Source organism: Bubalus bubalis, chromosome 19, assembly GCF_019923935.1.
Source record: "Bubalus bubalis isolate 160015118507 breed Murrah chromosome 19, NDDB_SH_1, whole genome shotgun sequence".
Lineage (NCBI taxonomy): Eukaryota > Metazoa > Chordata > Mammalia > Artiodactyla > Bovidae > Bubalus > Bubalus bubalis.
Window position 1 is genome coordinate 15,069,092 of NC_059175.1, and position 25,081 is coordinate 15,094,172.

Sequence of the window (25,081 nt, forward strand, 5' to 3'; positions counted from 1 at the left end):
CTAAAGAAGACTCCTGAAAGTCCCCTGGACAACAAGGAGATCAAACCAGTAAATCTTAAGGGAAATCAACCCTGAATACTCATTGGAAGGACTGATGCTGAAGCTCCAGTATTTTGGTCACTTGATATGAACAGCCAACTCACTGGAAAAGTCCCTGATGCTGGGAAAGATCAAGGGCACAAGGAGAAGAGGGCGTCAGAAGATGAGATGGCTGGAAGGCATCACTGATGCAATGGCCATGAATTTCGGCAAACTTTGGGAGATGGCGAGGGACAACGAGGCCTGGCGTGCTGCAGTCCATGGAGTCACAAAGAGTCAGACACGAGTGCGCAACTGAACAACAACAACACAAAGATGATTCAACATCCACAAACCAGTGTAACACATCTCCTTAACAAAACAAAGAATAAAAATTACAAGATCACCTCAATAGATGCAGAAAAAATACTGGACAAAATCCAACATCCATCCATGATTAAAAATAATAATAATAAAACAAAAAACCTTGACAAAGTTGATATAGAGGGACCATACATCAACATACTGGGGCTTCTGGGGTGCCTCAGTGGTAGAATCTGCCTGCCAATGCAGGAGGCTGAGGAGATGCAGGTTAGATCCCTGGGTTGGAAGATTCCCTGGAGAAGGAAATGGCAACCCACTCCAGTATTCTTGCCTGGAAAATTCCACGGACAGGAGAGTTTGGTGGGCTACAGTCCATGGGGTTGCAAAGAGTTGGACACAACTGAGCAACTGAGCACTTCAACATATTAAACATCATTTATGACAAATACAGCTAGCATTCTACTCAACAGTGAAAAGTTCAAAGATTTTCCTCTGAGATTAGAAACAAGACAGGCACTTCAATGTAAATCAACTATATTTCAATAATTTTTTAAAAAAGAAACAAGGATGTAAACTCTTTCAACACAGTACTGGAAGTCCTAGCAATAGCAATAAGACTAGAAAAAGAATCCAAATTGGAAGGAAAGAAGTAAAATTGTCACTATTTTCAAATGATATGACACTATATAGAAAACCATATACACTTTACCAAAAAACTATGAGCACTGATAAATGAATTCATAAAGTTGCAGGATGTAAGAAAAATACATAGAAATCTGTTGCATTTCTAGAGACTAATAATAAATGATCAGACAGAGAAATCAAAATGTTAAATTTCATTAACAATCATATCAAAAAGAATCAAAGACCTAGAAATAAATTTAACCAAGGAGGTGAATGACTTGTAGTTTAAGAACTATATGACACTAAAGAAAGAAAGATGATATAAATAAATGGAATGATATTCTGTGTTCATGAGTAGAAGAGTTACCATGATTAAAATGCCCAAACTACCCCAAAAATTATACAGATTTAATGAAATCTCTACCAAAACACCTACCACATTTTTCACAAAATTAGAACAAACGATTCTAAAATCTGTATGGACCCCAAATAGCTAAAGACCCCAAAAGAACCCAAATAGTCAAAGCAATCTGAGAAAAAAACAAAGGTGAAAGTATCATGCCTCCTGACTTTAGACCACACTACAAAGCTACAGTTTCCAAAGTACTGTGCTGGTACAGAAACAGAGAGCGATGTAATAGACATGAATGCATATCCATAGAGCCAATTAACCTACAACAAAAGAAGCAAGAGTATTCAATAGGAAAAAGACAGTTTCTTCAATAAACAATGTTGGGAGGTTGGACAGCTACACGTAAAAGAAGTTAGAACTTTTTTTCACACCATATAAAAAAATAAGTTCAAAATGTATTAAAGACCAAAATATAAATTCCTGAAACCATATAACTCGTAGAAGAAAATACAGGCAGTATGCTCTTTGACACTGGCCTCAGCAATATTTTCTTTGGATTTGTCTCCTCGGGCATGGAATACAAATGTGAAAACAGACAAACTGGATCTAATCAAACTGTAAAAGTTTTTGCACAGTGAAGGAACCCATCAACAAAATGGAAAGGCAACCAAATGAATGGGAGAAGATACCTGCAAATGATATAACTCATAAAGGGTTAATATCTAAAATAGATTAAGAACTCATACAACTAAATATCAGAAAGAACAAACAACGCAATTCAAAAAATGAGCAGAGGACCTAAGCAGGCATTTTTCCAAAGACATAGAGACAGATAATAGGCACATGAAAAACGTTCAACATCCCTAGTCATTGGGGAAATGCAGATCAAAACCATAATGAGATATCACCTCACGCTTGTCAGCATGACTATCATCACAAAGATGAGAAATAGTTAAGTGTCGATATGGATTAGAAGAAAGGAACCCCTCATGCACTGCTGGTGGCAATGTAAACTGGTACAGCCACTACTGAAAACAGCATGCAGATTCCTCAAAAAAAAAAAAAAGAAGAAGAAAAAGATAGTGCTCCCAAAGGATCCAGCAATTCCACTCCTGGGCATTTAAATGAAGAAAATAAAAACAATACTTCAAAAAGATACATGCATCCCAAAGTTCACAGCAGCATTACTTAAAACAGTCAAAATACAGAAACAAGAAAACATCAACAGATAAAGAAAGAAGATGTGGCGTACACACACGCTAGTGTCACTCAGCCACAAAAAAGAATGAAATCCTGCCACTTGTGACTACAGTTCATCAGTTTCCTAAAATAGCTATCCCTACACTCACCATAAAACCAAAGCCACCCCTAGTATTAACCAAGAGAAACAAAAATGTATGTTCACATAATGATTTGTGTACTAATTTTCATAGCAACTTTATTAAAGCTCAAAACTGCAAACACCTAAAATTTCCATCAACTAGGGCATCCAGACAATAAACAACTGTGAAATCTGTACAATTAAGTAATACTCAGTAATAAAAAGGAATGAACTACTGACATATGCAATAATATGAATCAATCTCAAAAACATTATGCTGAACATAAAAAGCTAGATATAAAAGAATATATAGGATAACTTATATAGGAGCCTCTAGAAAAGACCAAATGTACATCTTAACAATGGTGGCAGGTACAAGAGTACGTACACATTTGTCAAAGCTCATTGAAATCTGCATTTCATTATACGCAAATTATATCCTAATAAAACTGATTTTAAAAAATAGTAAAGAAAAATATCCTTAAAGAAAAGCAATCAAGAAACATCTGCAAGGGAGAGACATGAATTGGAAGACTGGGACTGACACCTGAGCACTACCAATTATAGAAGAGATAACTAGTAAGGGCCTACTGTATGACACTAGGAACTCTACTCAAAACTCTTTTTAATGACTATGAGTGGCGGGTATATGTATACGTATAACTGATTCACTTTGCTGTACACCTGAAACTAACACAACATTGTAAATCATACCCCAATAAAAATTTTTTAAAAATGTGAAAATCCTAAAATTTTTAGTTGTTAAGTTCCTTGAGCATGTACTATCTTAGTCCTCTTTGTATGCTCAGATCACAGCACAATACCTAAAATAAAACAGGAACTTAATGAATCCTTTTTGAGTGAAAGAATGCCTATTCTATGTCAGATTTTATCGATTTTTCAATGTACTCATTATCAGTTACAATCTCTAGCCCCTTATTTTTTAAATATTTCCTTCAAACTCCTGAAGACTGCCAAAAATGTGCACTGATAATAGTCTGCTCATTCTTACTCTCTATATTCTTAGGGAAAATGTATTTAAAAAAATGAATTCTTAACAATTGACTCATATTAGCCAAGGTCCATTATAACAAATTTAAATGAACCATATAAACTTATTTTTTAAGGAACCTTGGGAAAATGACAGGAAGTGACTCATAAAATTATAAGCAGTGTAACTTCTCCTACTTTACCTAAATTTAACTTCTGAAGAACAGAATTAATTTTGTAAACATCAATATCTATATACATTAACCCCTTTCATTAAGAGCTGAGGCACTGATAGGTACACAGATTAGCATAACTAATGAATTCTTTAAAAGGTTCTCATCAGATCAGATCAGATCAGATCAGTCGCTCAGTCGTGTCCAACTCTTTGTGACCCCATGAATCGCAGCACGCCAGGCCTCCCTGTCCATCACCAACTCCCAGAGTTCACTCAGACTCACGTCCATAGTGAACACAAATTGAAATTGACAAATATAGCTGTCTTTACTTCAGTATTAGATCTGAAACTTTTTCTGGCTTTTCAAGGTTCTATCTCTGAGGTAAATAAATATTTCTTTTGTTGTTGTTACTGTTTGGTTGCTCAGTCGTGTCTGAGTCTGCAATCCCATGGACTGCAGTCCACCAGGCTCCTCTGTCCATGGGATTTCCCAGGCAAGAATGCTGGAGTGGGTTGTCATTTCCTTCTCCAGGGGATCTTCCTGACCCAAGGATCGAACCCAGATCTCCTACATTGGTAGGTGGATTCTTTACTGCTGAGCCACCAGGGAATTTCTACATTGGTATAAAGAATAGAAAATTACATCAAAGTAAAATAATGGCAATCAACCTATGAGTAATTATTAAGTCATGACTAGACACAATGTTGACAATACAAAAGGAGTAAAGAAATTCATTTATATGGCAGGGACTGCGTTTTACCTTACACTTACTGTCTCATATTTCTATTTCATTGTTCATATTCTGTTATTTCATTTAATCAGATAAAATGATCATATTTAATCACATATTTTGATTACAATACTAGGAAACCATCTGTTACAAATTCCAGAGATGTTTTTCATGCAATCCTATGAGAATAAACACTGGAGTCATAGATCTAGGTAGGTGAAGGAAGTTTTACAATGTACATCTTATTTTTACCAGATAACAAGCATTTGTACTGTGCTTATTATGCCCAGGTACTGTTTCAAGGGTTTTGTTTTTTTACAAATAAGGAAACTTAAACAAGAGAAACTAACTTTTATGTAACCTGTCCAAGGTCACATAGGAAGCACCAAAGCAAGGATTTCCATCCAGGCAGTCTGGTTTCAGAACTCAACTCACTGAGCTTCCACTGTTACTTCCTATACCAAATCAATACTATTTTTATAGGACAATTGGCTTCTCTGGTGGCTCAGAGGGTCAAGAAGCTGCCTGCAATGCAGAAGACCAGGTTTGAACCCTAGGCTGGGAAGATCCCCTGGAGATGGGAATGGCTACCCACTCCAGTATTCTTGCCTGGTGAATCCCACAGACAGAGGAGCCTGGCGGGCTACAGTCCATGGAGTCACAGAGAGTCAGACACAACTGAGCAACTAATACTTTCACACTCTCATCTCTTACATGTTAGCCTAAGTATGGTTTAAAGCACGATATTACTAGTCTTCCAAAGGGTTACCAGAAAAGCAAAACAAAACAAAAAAAATTGGAAATATAACTTATTTTTAAATTAAACAAAAATAATATACTAACATATAGAAAAAACCAAGGTTTAGAAAAAAATTCCAGTTGATTCTGATATGTGACCCCCCCAAACCAATCTCTTAGATTTGAGAACTATTAACATAAAGCAGGGCTTCCCAGGTGGCTCAGCGGTAAAGAATCTACCTGCAACACAGGAGCCACAGGAGACTCGGGTTCGATCCCTGGATGGATCGGGAAGATCCCCTGAAGGGGATGGCAACCCACTCTAATATTCTCACCTGGAGAATCCCATCAACAGAGGAGTCTGTGGGGCTATAGTTCATAGCCTCGCAAAGAGTCGGACATGACTGAGGTGACTTAGCATGCACTCACACAACATAAAGCAAAAACATATTTTTCTTTAAATATTTAAAAGTTAAAGTATATTCTCACACCAACAAAAAAGACAAGATCAGTTACAGCAGTTGATAACGGTGGGAGGAGCATAAAAGGCTGGGTAAAGAATATATAGTATTGTTTCTTTTTCTGAAAATTAGATATGGCAAACAAAGAAAGCTAGGATTAACACAGAAGCCTCAATTATAAATGAGACTGACAACTATTTCAACTGTAATGACACAGTCTTAGAAATATATGATATTCATGATATTTACTTTCAATTTAATTTTACAGGTAAAATAAGACAATCTATTAAGTTTATAAAATCTATAGTCACTTAATTTTGAAAAAAAACACAAATACATGTGATAAAACAAGTTTTAATGAATGTATTTCAGGATGAATTGTTAAACATGAAGCAATTTCATTTAAGGAATTTAAAGGCTTAAAATAGCTGCATGTCAGGTTATCTCCTTGGAGAAAATATAGCCTGAAAATTAGGAACATGGTAAAATTAGGATTTTAAAAACCTCACTAGACAGTTTTTTTATGTCTCAAGTTTATCATGTGGACAAAGGAGGAAGTGAAGGAAGAGAAGTAACTAACAGCAAATTTCACTTAATGCTGTCAGAAAAAAATGCTGACAAAATATTTTGTAAATAAAATCTTTTGTTCAAGCAGCAGGGGGAGCTAATGCATTGTTATTTCATTTTTTCTTTAAGTGTAGATATGTTTTCAGTGGCTATGTACAAAGAACTTACTTTTAAAATTACAAATTGTACGCATTATCTTATCATTTAATGATTGTTAAAAGTTTTAATTGAGCAGAACAGGTTAAATGTATAAAGTTGGCATAATTTATTATTGTATGCTATTTTGTTTCAATTTTTTAATTTGGATCCAAATTAAGGAAAAAGGACAGAAAAAGTAAAATAGAACCAGGAATGATGGTAGTTTACAAAAACCATGTTTCAAGGTCTCATATACTTTCTAGAGCTACAACACAATTTTGGCTCTGAAACTTTTTAGGGCCAAAGCAGAGGGAAGAACTAATATGCAGTGTTGTTATGCTAATTTGAAAAGAAATATTTTTATTTACGCATTTAGTAGTATCCTACTGATGTCGATTTTTCTATCAAAATCAAGAATTAATCAGACTCTGAATCTCCTGTATTTCCCAGAGCAGACAAATCCTTCAGCATACTTTAACAATATACTGCATCATCAATTTACATTTGAATAGTTTTTGGAATCCTTTTGACTGATTTGGGTATGTCTGTATCCTCTCCTATCATTGCGTTTCTGATTGCTGATGAATAATTTCTTGGCAGTTAAATTAACGTAATATTATTACATGCTATTTTGAAAGTTGTTTAACACTTTAACACATTTGCAACATTAGTAATAACATTCCCCTAGCCAATACAAAAGTGAGCCAACTATATTATTTAAATACTGCAGCTATAAACATTATAGTAAAAAGGTCAGATAATAAAAAGCTGGACTGCCTGGTTTTCCTATTTGCACTTTGAGAAAGTACTTCAAGAGTGATTTTTTTTTTTACTCAAAAGGTCTGAATGAATAAGAAGAAATCAAAAGCCTTAAAGGCAGAACATTCTCTGCATATATTCTTGCTAACTTTCTAATTTCACTCTTTCATAATTGCCAAAATGATTTTTAAGAATTAATGGTCATGTCACTCCTTTTCATTGACTTTCCAGCTTTTTCAGGAAAATGATCAGTCCTTGATTTGTCTTAAAAAAACAGAAATGATCTAATCAACACCCATCTTTCTAGCCTCAAATCTGGTCAAATTCCCTCTTGATCTCTGCACTTCAATCATAGAAATCTTCTAGTTTCATGGAGATATATTCTTTCTACCACGGGGCCTTTGAATGTGCTGGTCCCAAAGCCTGGAATGTCCTCTGTCTTGCACTACCTGGGTTACTCATTTACTATTCTCCACAAAAGCCACTTCCTCAGGAAAGCCTTTGCCTTACAACAATCCCCTGTGCACGTCCTACCTTCATGGCCCTGTATATGATTCCTTTTTTCCCACTTATGCAGCTAATAATTTAATATTTATGATTGAACACTATCCTGAAAGCTTCAAAAGGAAAGAACATTTCTCTTCTGCTCTTTGTTGAATTTCCTGAGCCTGTTACAGGGCCCGTCATGTCTTAGTTGGTTTGAACTGGCATAACAAAATACCACAGACTGGGTGGCTTAGACAACAGACATCTATTCCTCACAATCCTGGAGGCTAGAAGCTGAAGATCAAAGCTCCAGCATGCTTTGGTACTGGTAGGAACTCTCCTTTTAGTTTGTAGATAGCTGCCTTCTTTCTGTGTCATCACATGGAAAGAGAAAGAGAGAAATCTCTTTCTCTTATAAGCCACAGTCTTACTGGATTAAGGCCCCATCCATATGACCTCATGTAACCTTAATAACCTCCTAAAGACCCGTCTCCAGATACAGTCACTTTAGGGGTTAGAGCTCACAACTACAAAGAATACTGACCAATGATCTCCTCTTTGCTAAAACCAAAGCACGCTTTAAATTCTCATTCAGTCTCTACATTTGGCCATACAGTTTGTACATTTTTGTACAAATCTGGGGGCACCTTTCACAGACTAGCACCTTCTAGAATTATGTAGTATACAACTTGCACATTAAGCAGTATCTGGTCTTCTACATCTCCCTATAGCATTCAATACTACTAACCAATACTTCCTTCTGGAAGACATTCATTGCTTGACTTCCATTAACACTGTATCTTGATTTTCACTCCTGTATTTCTCACTACTCTTTTTTTCCTATTTTGTCAATTTTTTTTTTTTCTGTCCATCCCTTGAATGCTCCTAGGCCCCTTCCTTTCTCTTTCCATTCACACTCTGCATAGTGATCTCATCTTCTTTCACTCACCATTTAAATGCTGATGACTCCCAAAACCACATTTTTAGTTCAGATCTCTGTTCTGAATCCCATATCCATAGAACCAGCAGCCTCCTAGATCTCTCTATTTAAATGTCTTTTAGGCCACAGAAACTTGTCCAAAACTGTGTAAAAGCTAAGAAATTAAAACTAAGGACACCATCTCTGCCCAGAACCCCCACCCCATCAGACTTCACAAATGGAGGTCAACTTTGTTATGTTCTGTTTTTAGGGTTTTCATTGTTATTTTGCTTTCTGTTTTGGTTCTTGCCCACATTGCAGGTATCTCAAGCCTGAAGGTAGAGAAGAAGCTCCTTTTTGTACCGGTGAACATTGTAGACTGTCTCAGAATTCCATTCTAAATTCCCAGTCACATGCCAGTCACTGGAAAACTAAAGCTCAAATGTCCCAGATTCTCTTACAGTTCAAGTTCCACATATGACCCAGCATCCACCAATCTGATACATGGATCAATATTATGAAAAAAGAAGTCATGAGAATATTTCTGCTATTTCTTTTAACAAGGTTAACTCTGAAGGTATTTGGTTGGTCTGCAGTCCATTCCTAGTTCTGTGGGCACTGAGAGCCAAGTGTGAGGCTTTCATTTTCTGGCACTGGTCAGGACTAAACAACTGTGGTCCTAGAACCAACAGTTCCTCAGTAAATGCTATTTCCTCAGTGTCCTGATCCTCTATGTCCTTCTGAGGGCCATTTCATACCTGCGCGGGATGATGAAGAAAGGAGACAAAGTCCAGGCTTTGCTCAGGGTTGGGAGACTCTAAGGGGGAGCTCCTACAAAAAGCAGGGTTATAACATCAGCATAAGGGTGAATGAGAAATAAACCTGTTGTTCAGAAAAACAAAAGAAAAAGCTTGTCTATCTCAATTTTGTTATTCAGTAGGAGGAAAGGGGAAAAAAAGAAAAACTTTCCCACAGGGTACTGAAGAATTTTTTAAGAAAAAAAGTATAGAACATAAAGGAGATGACTAATAAATCCATCTACCTTATATCAAAAATTCTGTTTATCAAAAGATACCACAAAGAGTGAAATAAAAGTTACATAAACTAGTAAAAGATATCTGCAATACAATAACAAATAATTAGTATTCAGAATATGTAAAGAGCTCCCCAAAATCAAAATTGCACAACAGAAAAACAGAAAAGGGGGGAAAAAGGCATTTCACAGGAAACACAAAGAGACTTAAACAATGAGATGTTAAATGTTGGAAAAGATGTGGACTCACAGCAATGTTTAACCACTACTCACAGACTGACACTTGAAAACAACTTAGCATCCCCCAGTAAAGGTGAAGATGCACATGTGCTGTGATGCACGCTCCACTTCCAGTGCAGACCCCTGCCCATGTTACCAAGATACGGACAAGAAAACTCATAGCAGCACGGCTTGTCAGAGCACAGCAGCCAGATAGAACTCAGTGGCAGAATGCCTTACAAACTGTGATATATTAATACACTAGAATACTATATAGAAGGGAAAAATGAGCTATACTACAGGGTGATATCACTAAAAGCAGCAATTTCCATCAGAATGCCTACCTACATTGTGATTTCATCTACAGAAAGTAGACCAAAAAAAAAAAAAAAACACTTTCAGAAACAAGCAAAACACTTATTTTATACATAGATATATTTTAAATTATACTGTTAATACGTAATAAATTAAGATAATTGGATAGGTGATAAATTTAGCATTCCTTCAGCATGAAGTAAAAATATGAGTGCTCAGTCATGTCTGACTCTTTGTGATCCCATGGACCATAGCCCGCCAGGCTCCACTGTCCATGGAATTCTCCAGGCAAGAATACTGGCGTGGGTAGCCATTCCCTTCTCCAGGGGATCTTCCTGACCCAGGGATCCAACCCAGGTCTCCCCCACTACTGGCAGATTCTTTACCATGTGAGCCACCAGGGAAGCCCCTCTTTCAGCCCAGCATCTTATAAATTACTTACAGACTCCAGTATTTTATTTTATTGTTTCCTTTAATTAAAACAGATCCTTCTATGTTCCTCTTTAATATTTACATCAAATATATGTGTTCCTAATGCAAAAGATGTTTGTATAGTTTAAAGAAATCTTTAAAGAGACACAAACACCAATACATACAACCACTACCCAGTTTAATGAGTACATTACTGCTACTTTAAAAACCCTCTCAGGATCCCCCTCTATTTACACATTCCTCCTTCTCCCTGGAGTTAACAGTGATATTGAATTATTCCTGAGACAGGCTTTTAATAGGTTTAAAATATGTATGTTTTATGTGCATATAATATAAAACCTCCTAGAGAACCAGAAAGATTTTTCAATTCTGTATCACTCTCTTCCACAACCTATCCCGCTATACCCTAGTGCAGTGTTTGAATTTCTCTTGCTCATGATACTCTGAGGGAGGAGCAAAGGCACGAAAAAGAGTGTGAGGGTCAGAACTCTCACTGTCAGATTCAATTTTAACTGCACTGCTTAGTAACAGTACAATCAGACTCAATATATTTAATCTTCTGCGGCTCAGTTTCCTTATCTATAAAGAGGAGACGATAGCTTATTTCCTTCAAGACAATCTTTCTACCTTTATATTATCAGGAATGAATAATATAAAACATTTAAAACAATGTTTAACCAATAAGCAGAAGATTAAGAACAGGTGGCAAGAATACACAGGAGAACTATACCAAAAAGATACTCATGACCCAGATAACCACAATGGTGTGATCACTCACCTAGAGCCAGACATCCTGGAATGCAAATTCAAGTGGGTTTTAGGAACCATCGCTACAAACAAAGCTAGTGGAGGTGATGGAATTCCAGTTGAGCTATTTCAAATCCTAAAAGATCATGCTGTGAAAGTGCTGCACTCAATATGCCAGCATTTGGAAAACTCGGCAGTGGCCACAGGAATGGAAAGGGTCAGTTTTCATTCCAATCCCAAAGAAAGGCAATGCCAAAGAATGGGCAACTACCACACAATTGCATTCATCTCACACGCTAGCAAAGTAATGCTCAAAATTCTCCAAGCCAGGCTTCAAAAGAACATGAACCATGAACTTCCAGATGTTCAAGCTGGATTTAGAAAAGGCAGAGGAATCAGAGATCAAATTGCCAACAGCCACTGGATCATCAAAAAAGCAAGAGAGTTCCACAAAAACATTTACTTCTGCTTTATTGACTACATCAAAACCTTTGACTGTGTGGATCACAGCAAACTGTGGAAAAATTTTTTATTCAAGAGATGGGAATACCAGACCATCTTACCTGCCTTCTGAGAAATCTGTATGCAGGTCAGGAAACAACAGTTAGAACCAGACATGCAAAAATGGACTGGTTCCAAATTGGGAAAAGAGTACGTCAAGGCTATATATTGTCATCTGCTTATTTCACATGATGCAGAGTACATCATGTGAAATGCCAGGCTGGATGAAGCACAAGCTGGAATCTAGTTTGCTGGGAGAAATATCAATAACCTCAGATATGCAGATGACACCACCCTTACGGCAGAAAGTGAGGAGGAACTAAAAAGCCTCTTGATGAAAGTGAAAGTGGAGAGTGAAAAAGTTGGCTTAAAGCTCAACATTCAGAAAATGAAGATCATGGCATCTGGTCGCATCACTTCATGGGAAATAGATGGGGAAACAGTGGAAACAGTGTCAGACTTTATTTTTTTGGGCTCCCAAATCACTGCAGATGGTGACTGCAGCCATGAAATTAAAAGACGCTTACTCCTTGGAAGGAAAGTTATGACCAACCTAGACAGCACAGTAAAAAGCAGAGACATTACTTAGCTGACAAAGGTCCATCTAGTCAAAGCTATGGGTTTTCCAGTGGTCATGTATGGATGTGACAGCTGGACTATAAAGAAAGCTGAGCACCAAATAATTGATGGTTTTGAACTGTGGTGTTGGAGAAGACTCTTGAGAATCCCTTGGACTGCAAGGAGATCCAACCAGTCAATTGTAAAGGAAATCAGTCCTGAATATTCACTGGAAGGACTGATGCTGATGCTGAAACTCCAGTACTTTGGCCACATGATGCGAAGAACTGACTCATTGGAAAAGACCATGATTCTGGGAAAGACTGAAGGCAAGAGGAGAAGGGAACCACAGAAGATGAGATAGCTGGATGGTATCACCAACTAGATGGACATGAGTTTGAGGAAGCTCTAGGAGCTGGTGATGGACAGGGAAACCTGGTATGCTGCAGTCCATTGGGTCGCAAAGAGCATGACTGAGCAACTGAACTGAACTGAACTAAACAATAAGCATCAAAAAATGTATTGGACATCATTTTCACTAGGGAAAAGCAAATTAAACACATAATGATATACCACTATATCTACCATAATGTCCAAAATTACAAAGTCTGAAAATACCACATGTAGAGAAAGATATTGAGCAACTAGAATTCTCATCATTACTGTCGGAAATGAACATTTTCTTTGGAAAACTACAAGCAGTTTCTAAAAACTTTAAAATACAGGTACTGTATAATTCCGTCATCATTCCTATATATATATATATCAAAAAAGAAGTAACAAAACACAGTCTTTTATAAGAATACTGATAGCAGTTTTATTCATAACCCCAAGAAAACTAGATCTATCAGCATAAAAAACTGATAAACTGTGGTATATTCATTAATGGCATACTACTCAGGAAAAAGGAAGCAAACTACTACGTATAAAACATAAATGAACCTCTAAAACATGCTGAGCAAAATAAGTCAGGTACAAAAGAGTATATGATTTCATTTGAATGAAGGTCAGAACAGGCAAAAGCAGTCCGCAGTGATAGACATTAATACAGTGGTTTCCATGTGAGGGGGTGAATATTGCCTGAAAACAGACAAGATAGATTTCTGGGGTGATGAAAACATCATACATCTTGATCTGATTAATAGCAGGGCTGAAAAAATTTATCAAGCTATACTATACCCAATAAATACTCACCATGAAAACTTTCATTCCCATTAAAATGTTTTCAGTTTTTTAAAAGTATCTGACATGCAGTAAGCAATGCCACCAAAGTCTTTCACTATTACCAGTTCAAGTTGGCTAATCTGTGAGAGTGGATAGGAAATAATCATGATCAAATGAGGCAAAAAAAGAAAACAGAACAATCACTCAAAGAAGGGGAAAACAATGACAGGTAATTATAACCACTCTCTGCTAAACTGAGACTTCCCTGTGAAGTCCATGGATAACTATCTAGTATGGACTTCTTTGATATTTCCTCTTGCATATTGCTCTCAGTATATTCATATGTATTCACATGTAATCAGTTCAGTTCAGTTGCTCATTCCTCTCTGACTCTTTGCAACCCCATGGACTGCAGCATGCCAGGCTTTCCTTTCCATCACCAACTCCCAGAGCTTGCTCAAACTCATGTCCATCTAGTTGGTGATGCTATCCAATCATATCATCCTCTGTTGTCCCCTTTTCTTCCTGCCTTCAATCTTGCCCAGCATCAGGATCTTTTTCGATGAGTAAGTTCTTTGCATCAGGTGGCCAAAGTATTGGAGTTTCAGCTTCAGCATCAGTCCTTCCAGTGAATATTCAGGACTGATTTCCTTTACGACTGACTGGTTGGATCTCCTTGCAGTCCAAGAGACTCTCAAGAGTCTTCTCCTTTGACTGTATAATATATACACCTATATAAACATACAGGGGTACATACAATATATGTCTAATATATATTGGGGCTTCACAGGTGGCGCAGTGGTAAAGAATCCACTTGCCAAAGCAGAAGACACAGAGACACAACTTCCGTCCCTGGGTGGAAAAGATTCCCTGGAGAAGGAAATGGTAACCCACTTCAGTATTCTTGACTGGGAAATCCCATGGACAAAAAAGCCAGGCAGTCTACAGTCCAAGGGGATGCAAAAGAGTCAGACATGACTGAGCAACTAAATGACAACAAAATCAACAATATATGTATAATATATATATATTATATACATATAAAAACATTTTCTACTTTTTTTAAAATTTAATTGTGTGGTGATGACTAAGGTTCACTCACAGTAGGGATAAAAAAAAAAAAACAAAAACATGGACTATTATCTTCAACTTAGGTCTGTGATACTGCACTTAAAACTTTAAGGTCAGGAACATTCCTCAACATAATAAAAGCTATATATGACAAACCCACAGCAAACATTATCCTAAAGGGTGAAAAATTGAAAGCATTTCCCCTAAAGTCAGGAACAAGACAAGGGTGCCCACTTTCACCATTACTATTCAACATAGTTTTGGAAGCTTTGGCCACAGCAATCAGAACAGAAAAAGAAATAAAAGGAATCAAAATTGGAAAAGAAGAAGTAAAACTCACTGTTTGCAGATGACATGATCCTCTACATAGAAAACCCTAAAGACTCCACCAGAAAATTACTAGAACTAATCAATGACTATAGTAAAATTGCAGGATATAAAATCAACACCCAGAAATCCCTTGCATTCCTATACACTGATAATGAGAAAACAGAAAGAGAAATTAAGGAAACAATTCCATTCACCATTGCAACGAAAAGAATAAAATACTTAGGAATATATCTACCTAAAGAAACTAAAGACCTATATATAGAAAACTATAAAACACTGGTGAAAGAAATCAAAGAGGACACTAACAAATGGAGAAATATACCATGTTCATGGATTGGAAGAATCAATATAGTGAAAATGAGTATACTACCCAAAGCAATCTATAGATTCAATGCAATCCCTATCAAGCTACCAACAGCCTTCTTCACAGAGCTAGAACAAATAACTTCACAATTTGTATGGAAATAGAAAAAATCTCGAATAGCCAAAGCAATCTTGAGAAAGAAGAATGGAACTGGAGGAATCAACCTGCCTGACTTCAGGCTCTACTACAAAGCCACAGTCATCAAGACAGTATGGTAGTGGGATAAAGATGGAAATATCAATCAATGGAACAAAATAGAAAGCCCAGAGATAAATCCATGCACCTATGGACACCTTATCTTTGACAGAGGAGGCAAGAATATACAATGGATTAAAGATGATCTCTTTAACAAGTGGTGCTGGGAAAACTGGTCAACCACTTGTAAAAGAATGAAACTAGAACACTTTCTAACACCATACACAAAAATAAACTCAAAATGGATTAAAGATCTCAACGTAAGACCAGAAACTATAAAACTCCTAGAGGAGAACATAGGCAAAACACTGTCCGACATACAGCACAGCAGGATCCTCTATGACCCACCTCCCAGAATATTGGAAATAAAAGCAAAAATAAACAAATGGGACCTAATTAAACTTAAAAGCTTCTGCACAACAAAGGAAACTATAAGCAAGGTGAAAAGACAGCCTTCAGAATGGGAGAAAATAATAGCAAATGAAGCAACTGACAAACAACTAATCTTGAGAATATACAAGCAACTCCTACAGCTCAACTCCAGAAAAATAAATGACCCAATCAAAAAATGGGCCAAAGAACTAAATAGACATTTCTCCAAAGAAGACACACACATGGCTAACAAACACATGAAAAGATGCTCAACATCACTCATTGTCAGAGAAATGCAAATCAAAACCACAATGAGGTACCACTTCACGCAAGTCAGAATAGCTGAGATCCAAAGTCTACAAGTAATAAATGCTGGAGAGGGTGTGGAGAAAAGGGAGCCCTTTTACACTGTTGGTGGGAATGCAAACTAGTACAGCCACTATGGAGAACAGTGTGGAGATTCCTTAAAAAACTGGAAATAGAACTGCCTTATGACCAGCAATCCCACTGCTGGGCATACACACTGAGGAAACCAGAATTGAAAGAGACACATGTACCCCAATGTTCATCGCAGCACTGTTTATAATAGCCAGGACATGGAAGCAACCTAGATGTCCATCAGCAGATGAATGGATAAGAAAGCTGTGGTACATATATACAATGGAGTATTACTCAACCATTAAAAAGAATACATTTGAATCAGTTCTAATGAGGTGGATGAAACTGGAGCCTATGATACAGAGTGAAGTAAGCCAGAAAGAAAACACCAATACAGTATACTAACACATACATATGGGATTTAGAAAGATGGCAACGATAACCCTGTATGCAAGACAGCAAAAGAGACACAGATGTATAGAACAGTCTTATGGACTCTGTGGGAGAGGGAGAGGGTGGGATGATTTGGGAGAATGGCATTGAAACATGTATAACATCATATATGAAATGAATAGCCAGTCCAAGTTCGATGCATGATACTGGTTGCTTGGGGCTGGTGCACTGGGACAACCCAGAGGGATGGTACAGGGAGGGTGGAGGGAGGGGGAGATCGGGATGGGGAACACGTGTATACCTGTGGCGGATTCATGTTGATGTATGGCAAAACCAATACAATATTGTAAAGTAATTAACCTCCAATTAAAATAAATAAATTTATATTAAAAAAAAACTTTAAGGTCACATTATTGTTAGCAGCTGGAGGTAAAATGATGGTAATGTGGAAGGTTGGATGCCTTTTGAATGCCACCCTGAATTGTTTTCAGTGGATAAGGTAAAATAAGGTAAAAGCCATCAGGTATGGAAGGGATATGGGTGCATGTGTAGATGTGTCCCCAGCATTCCTATACTAGGAAATCATTTGAAGATGGTACAGTTAGCAGTACTCACCTTAGTCACTTGATTCTCAAGATATTCCATGAAACAACCAGAACTTGCTATACATTTTCTACATTTCCAACAACGAAGAATACTTATGTCTTCTTGATTATGATTTTTAGTTACCAATTCTTTGCTTCTCTTCATCTGTGGAAAAATTAATGCATTTTTAGAATGTTAAACCATGTTAGATTAAACCTGATTTTCTAAACCCTTTGAACAGCATTAGCTACATGTGTACCAGAAAGAATTATCATTTATTGAGGTACCTACTACTATTAGGCTATGGGTGCTCTATAAACTATATCCATGATAATCATGCAGTATGTTAGTGACTACCAGCTTACTTTTGCAAAACATTTTATTTCTTTCCATCTGTCTTCACTAGAAGTTGTAAAAGGCAACTGCCAAAGAGTTAATTAAAGTTACTGCAGTTAAAAGGGTCGTAACAAAGAATTTTATTCTTATAAATAGGATGTTTATTAAATTTTAAATATAATGGGATTTACTGAGTTATAGTTATTTCTGTGAAAACTGGAAGTAATTGCTTCAAATTAATGGGAAAAATCCTGTATCCTAAATGCAATAATTTTTCTTGTATACTGTATTCAGTAGAACAATATTACATCTTGTGGTATGTGCAATCAAACAAAAAGACTTAGATAATAACCCTAACGTTTTTTAGCCTATTTTCGTACCTGAGATTTTATGTCAGTACTGAGATTTAGATGAGTTTGAGGAAAGTTTCACACTAATAAGGATTCCAAATTGCAGTGTATTTAAGAATCTGCCTGGTAACTAATCATCATTAAAAAAGGAACTGTTCATTTATTAAGCTGTACACTAGGACCTGCCTAGTTCCCTGGCCACACTTCCTCATTTGCTAGCTCTTTAGTATTTCATTTATTTAACAAACATTTACTGAGAGCTAACCAACCATATGCCATACAATGAGTCAAACTCTGGAGGCACAATGACAAGCAAAACTTATTTTCTGTCACAGCCCTTACTATGCTTTCTACATCAACAGCTTTCAACCCTGGCTCATTAGAATCACTTAAGTTTTAAAAAATAATGATGTCCAGGCCAAGTTCCACTCCTAGCAATTTTGACTTTTTCTGAGATGGGGAGGGAGTTAGAAACAGGTACATTTTATTAAAAAGTTCCCCAGGTGATCCTCTAATGTGGCCAGGATGAGGACAGGCTGTGTTAATACACAAACAATTAACTAAAATGTACTAATAACAGCTGAAAGGACAAGAGAGGGAATATAGATGGACTTTAGCCAAATTTTGGAAGGGCACAGCATGCCACTCTTGAAGCCAATCTAGCTCTGACCTTCAGGTGCTAGGCAGCAGTTCAGTCTTCACTGGCATCTTCAGAACCCACCTTGGCCCAGATGAACACTCCATTTAAAGTCCGTCCTCAATGATCATCAATAACATCTGAATTTGCAAATACCCTGACCTCTTCCTCCTCCTCCTTTACTTAGCTTCACTCGCACTCCATGCATCTCTCAATAGTCTTCTTGGCATCTATACTCAACTCCCTTTAAACCACCAGTAGTTCCCAACCAGGAGTGGGGCTTGTAGGGAGAGGCTGTATCAGAATCAACAAAGGAGAAACTCCATACCTGCCTATGCTCTCCCTCTCCCTGAGATCCATCCACACCTCCCTATTTCTCCCCTTCCTCCAGGCGGTTCCACACCCTCTTGCAGCGGGATCATGCAATTAGAAAAAGCCCTATTGGTGATTCTAATAAGTTTTCACTGAAAATCTGAGAATTATACTGTGTGACAACACTTTTATGGCAATGATTTTTAATTCTATATATCTAGTTTGATTTTTTTTCCCCCAAAGCTCTAGACCAATAATTTCAACTTCTGAATGTCAAATGCTATCTCTACATGAATCTTCCTTAGGGCCTTTGTGCTGGCTGTTTGCTCTGTCTACCCTGTATGGTAGCCACTTGTTAGACGTGTTATTAAGCACTTGAAATGTGGCTAATCTAAACTGACATGCACAGTAAGTGTAAAACATACACAGGATTTTGAATACCATGTAGAAAAAAAGGAATGTTAAATATCTTAATAATGTTCATATTTATTTCATGTTGAAATCAAAATTTTAATATGCTGTTAAAAATATACTGTAAAAATATTTCACGTTTCTTTTTACTTTTTGAATATCACCTCAGAGTCATATCCTGATAAGTATAGTATAAGAAGCACTTTAGAAGCACCTAGGGAGTTTATTTAAATGTAGGTCACAGTCCCAGGAAATCTAATTCAATGTTTCTAAGGTAGGACTCTGTGTATTCAACAAGCTTACTAGGTGATTCTACTACAGGTGATCTGAAGACCACACTCGGGGGGACACAATACAGTCTAAGCTCTATTTGCAACAACATGAACAGACCTTCAGAGTATTAACCTTAGTGGAATAAGTATTTGACACAGAAAGGCAAATACCCTATGCTATCACTTACCTGTAGAATCTAAAAAATAAAACAAATCAATGTATATAACAAAAGAAAAACAGATTAACAGATATAGAGAACAAATTCAGTAGTTACCAGTGGGGAGAAGGAAAAGGGGAAAGACAGGACTATGGGAGTAAGAGGTACCACTATGCATAATATATATACAAGCTACAAGGATACATTGTACAGCACAGATAAAAATAGCCATTATATGGTTATAACTTTAAATAAGTATAATCTGTAAAAATACTGAATCGCTATGTTGTACACATGAAACAAACATTAAGTCCAACTCTTTGTGACCCTATGGACTGTAGCCTGCCAGGTTCCTCTGTTCATTGGATTCTCTTGGCAAGAATACTGGAGTAGGTTGCCATGCCCTCCCTCTAAGGGATCTTCTCAACACAAGAGATCGAACCCACGTCTCTTAGTCTCCTGCACTGGCAGGAAGGTTCTTTACCACTAGTGCCACCTGACCAGCCAAAAAGCAACTATACTTTAATTAAAAAAACAAACAGCCTAAGCTTCTTAAGATGTCAAAAAAGGTTCATTAGGCAGCACAAAGGATTCCTGTGATGGAGCTGTTATGTATCTGATTGTGGTTTGCTCATATGAATCCACACATGTGATAAGACTGCATATAACTAAATATACACAAACACAAGTGTGTGCAACTGTTAAAATCTGAATAAAGTAGACTGTTTGAAGGGTATACAGGATTTCTCTGTGAATCTGTAATTCATAATTCACAACTGAACCTACACATATTTCAAAGAGTTGAAAAGAAACTTTTACCATGGACATTAAAAGCTCAAAATTTTAAAAACTCATAACATTTTTTTACCAATTTAACTGTCCTGACATATGTGTATAATCTTCTATATCTTTCCCCTATATTTTTAGTGGCATAATTTTTGATTGCCTCTTAATACCATAATTTTGCAATATTTTCTAAAAAGAATAAAAAGATCATTTAGTCTTTCCTCTTTAAAAAACAAAAAGTCCCTTTAAATCCTTTAAAACCCAACTCCAAACTAGCTCTCAAGTCTTGGTGTCCCCTCCATGAACACTCTATACAACCACTATGCAGATCTTTGTGCAGTTTCTAAAAATACCTTTTTCTGCTGTCCCACTTTCAAATTTGCTATTCTCTCTTCTTGTAAATCACTTCTTTTTCCTCTGACTTTAAGAAATACTTTCTATCATTTAAGGCTGAGCTCAAAATTTTTTTTTACCGACACTCCCCAGAAAACAATTCCTCCCTCTTCTGTGTTTCCAGGCAATGCTGCACATGCCTCAACAGCAGTACTAGTCAAATTGTAGTACACTTACGTGTGTCTTATTAATTAATGGTGATATCCTAAAAAGCACCATATTCTATTCAAACCTGCATTTTACAATCAAATACTGTACCTGGCACCAAAAATCACAGTCACAAGTGTTCACTGAAATCAAATCAACAAGTCTTGTCACCTCAGTTCAGTCACTCAGTCGTGTCCAACTCTTTGCGACCCCATGAATCACAGCACGCCAGGCCTCCCTGTCCATCACCAACTCCCAGAGTTCACCCAAACCCATGTCCATTGAGTCAGTCATGCCATCCAACCATCTCATTCTCTATCATCCCCTTCTCCTTCTGCCCTCAATCTTCCCCAGCATCAGGGTCTTTTCAAATGAGTCAGCTCTTCGCATCAAGTGGCCAAAATATTGGAGTTTCAGCTTTAGCATTAGTCCTTCCAATGAACACCCAGGACTGATCTCCTTTAGGATGGACTGGTTGGATCTCCTTGCAGTCCAAGGAACTCTCAAGGGTCTTCTCCAACACGACAGTTCAAAAGCATCAATTCTTTGGTGCTCAGCTTTCTTTATAGTCCAACTTTCACATCCATACATGACCACTGGAAAAACCATAGCCTTGACTAGATGGACCTTTGTTGGCAAAGTAATGTCTCTGCTTCTTAATATGCTGTCTAGGTTGGTCATAACTTTCCTTCCAAGGAGTAAGCGTCTTTTAATTTCATGGCTGCAGTCACCAAATGCAGTGATTTTGGAGCCCAGAAAAATAAAGCCAGCCACTGTTTCCATATCTATTTCCCATGAAGTGATGGGACCAGATGCCATGATCTTAGTTTGAATGTTGAGTTTTAAGCCAACTTTTTCACTCTCCTCTTTCACTTTCAAAAGAGGCTCTTTAGTTCTTCTTTGGTTTCTGCCATAAGGGTGCTGTCATCTACATATCTGAGGTTATTGATATTTCTCCCAGCAATCTTGATTCCAGCTGTGCTTCCTCCAGCCCAGAGTCTCTCATGATGTACTCTGCATATAAGTTAAATAAGCAGGGTGACAATATACAGCCTTGACGTACTCCTTTTCCTATTTGGAACCAGTATGTTGTTTCATGTCCAGTTCTAACTGTTGCTTTCTGACCTGCATACAGGTTTCTCAAGAGGCAGGTCAGGTGGTCTGGTATTCCCATCTCTTTCAGAATTTTCCACAGTTTATTGTGATCCACACAGTCAAAGGCTTTGGGGTAGTCAATAAAGCAAAAGTAGATGTTCTTCTGGAACTCTCTTGCTTTTTCTATGATCCAGCGGATGTTGGCAATTTGATCTCTGGTTCCTCTGACTTTTCTAAAACCAGCTGGAACATCTGGAAGTTCATGATTCAGATATTGCTGAAGCCTGCCTTGGAGAATTTTAAGCATTACTTTACTAGCTTGTGAGATGAGTACAATTGTACGGTAGTGTGAGCATTCTTTGGCATCGCCTTTCTTTGGGACTGGAATGAAAACTGACCTTTTCCAGTCCTGTGGCCACTGCTGAGTTTTCCAAATTTGCTGGCATATTGAGTGCAGCACTTTCACAGCATCATCTCTCAGGATTTGAAATAGCTCAACTGGTAATCCACTACCTCCACTAGCTTTGTTCCTAGTGATGCTTCCTAAGGCCCACTTGACTTCACATTCCAGGATATCTGGCTCTAGATGAGTGATCATACCATCATGATTATCTGGGATGTGAAGATCTTTTTCGTATAATTCTTCTGTGTATTTTTGTCACCTCTTCTTAATATCTTCACTTCTGTTAGGTATATACCATTTCTGTCCTTTATTTAGCCCATCTTTGCATGAAATGTTCCCTTGGTATCTCTAATTTTCTTGAAGAGATCTCTAGTCTTTCCCATTCTGTTGTTTTCCTCTATTTCTTTGCATTGATCACTGAGGAAGACTTTCTTATCTCTCCTTGCTATTCTTTGGAACTCTGCATTCAAATGGGTATATCCTTCCTTTTCTCCTTTGCATCCCTTCTTTTCACAGCTTTTTCTAAGGCCTCCCCAGACAGCCATTTCCCTTTTTTGCATTTCTTTTTCTTGGGGATGGTCTTGATTCCTGTCTCCTATACAATGTCACTAACCTCCACCCACAGTTCATCAGGCACTCTGTCTATCAGATCTAGTCCCTTAAATCTATTTCTCACTTCCACTGTATAGTCATAAGGGATCTGATTTAGGTCATACCTGAATGGTCTAGTGGTTTTCTCCACTTTCTTCAATTTCAGTCTGAATTTGGCAATAAGGAGTTCATGATCTGAGCCACAGACAGCTCACAGTCTTGTTTTTGCTGACTGTATAGAGCTTGTCCATCTTTGGCTGCAAAGAATATAATCAATCTGATTTTGGTGTCGACCATCTGGTGATGTCCACGTGTAGAGTCTTCTCTTGTGTTGTTGGAAGAGGGTGTTTGCTATGACCAGTGTGTTCTCTTGGCAGAACTCTATTAACCTTTGCCCTGCTTCATTCTGTACTCCAAGGCCAAATTTGCCTGTTACTCCAGGTGTTTCTTGACATCCTATTTTTGCATTCCAGTCCCCTCTAATGAAAAGGACATCTTTTTTGGGTGTTAGTTCTAGAAGGTCTTGTAGTTCTTTATAGAACTGTTCAACTTCAGCTTCTTCAATGTTACCAGTCAGGGCATAGACTTGGATTACTGTGATATTGAATGGTTTGCCTTGGAAATGAACAGAGATCATTCTGTCATTTTTGAAATTGCATCCAAGTACTGCATTTCAGACTCTTTTGTTGACTATGATGGCTACTCCATTTCTTCTAAGGGATTCCTGCCCACAGTAGTAGATATAATGGTCATCTGAGTTAAATTCACCCATTTCAGTCCATCTTAGTTCACTGATTCCTAGAATGTCAATGTTCACTCTTATCATCTCCTGTTTGACCACTTCCAATTTGCCTTGATTCGTGGACCTAACATTCCAGGTTCCTATGCAATATTGCTCTTTACAGCATCAAACCCTGCTTCCATGACTAGTCCCATTCACAACTGGGTGTTGTTTTTGCTTTGCCTCCATCCCTTCATTCTTTCTGAAGTTATTTCTCCACTGATCTCCAGTAGCATATTGGGCAACTACCGACATGGGGAGTTCATCTTTCAGTGTCCTTCTTTTTGCCTTTTCATACTGTTCATGGGATTCTCAAAGCAAGAATACTGAAGTGGTTTGCTATTCCCTTCTCCAATGGACCACATTCTGTCAAACCTCTCCAGCATGACCTGGCCGTCCTGGGTGGCCCCACATGTCATGGCTTAGTTTCAATGAGTTAGACAAGGCTGTAGTCCATGTGATCAGACTGGCTAGTTGTCTGTGATTGTAGTTTCAGTCTGTCTGCCCTCCGATCCCCTCTCTCAGTGCCTACTGTCTTACTTGGGTTTCTCTTACCTTGGACGTAGGGTCTCTCTTCACAGCTGCGACGGTGCATGAGCGCCATCAGCTTATAAAAATTCTTTTTTTAATACCAAGTATTAAGTATGCCTGGATAACTAATATGGCAACCCAAACAGAAGTCCTTTAGCAAGAGATGTTAGGAGACCAAGGGAAGAAATAAAGCTGTGTTTATATAGATCTAAACTTGAAAGAAGAACTGGAGGCTACCCAATGGTGATATATTTATAGGACAGCTGAGGTGATTTCTTTCAGAGAATTTATGCTGAAAGAAGAGGTCAAACATGGTTAATGAACCTATTAACAAAATGCTAGTCTTTGAGCTGATTTGAATACAGCCTGGTTGTTGACTGCTAGCTCAAAGCCATCCCTGTCTAGCTCTCTAGACACTGGTATGGGTTCTAGAAAAGAGGGATCTGTATAAGTAAAGAACTGAAAACTATTTTCTGTCTGCGAGTGTGTGTGCTCAGTCGTGCCTGACTCTCTGCGACCCTATGGACAGTAGCCTGCCAGACTCCTCTATCCATAGAATTTCCCAGGCAAGAACACCAGAGTGGGTTGCCATTTTCTCCTCCAAGGGATCTTTCAAAC

The 25,081-nt window shown here is 37.7% G+C and overlaps 1 protein-coding gene across 13 annotated transcripts in view; it reads right to left on the reverse strand.

The window, feature by feature from the left end:
* The window catches only part of RNF180 (ring finger protein 180), a 305,707-nt gene that overhangs the window by 216,514 nt on the left and 64,112 nt on the right, over positions 1–25,081 (reverse strand). For 12 of the 13 annotated variants that reach the window (XM_044932401.2, XM_044932398.2, XM_044932399.2 and 9 more), the window contains exon 2: positions 17,291–17,425. In XM_044932401.2, the coding sequence (XP_044788336.2) occupies positions 17,291–17,425 (135 nt within the window). Of the gene's footprint in view, positions 1–13,602; positions 13,713–17,290; positions 17,426–25,081 lie in introns of those variants that run through there. The other variant, XM_044932403.2, reaches the window with a different exon arrangement.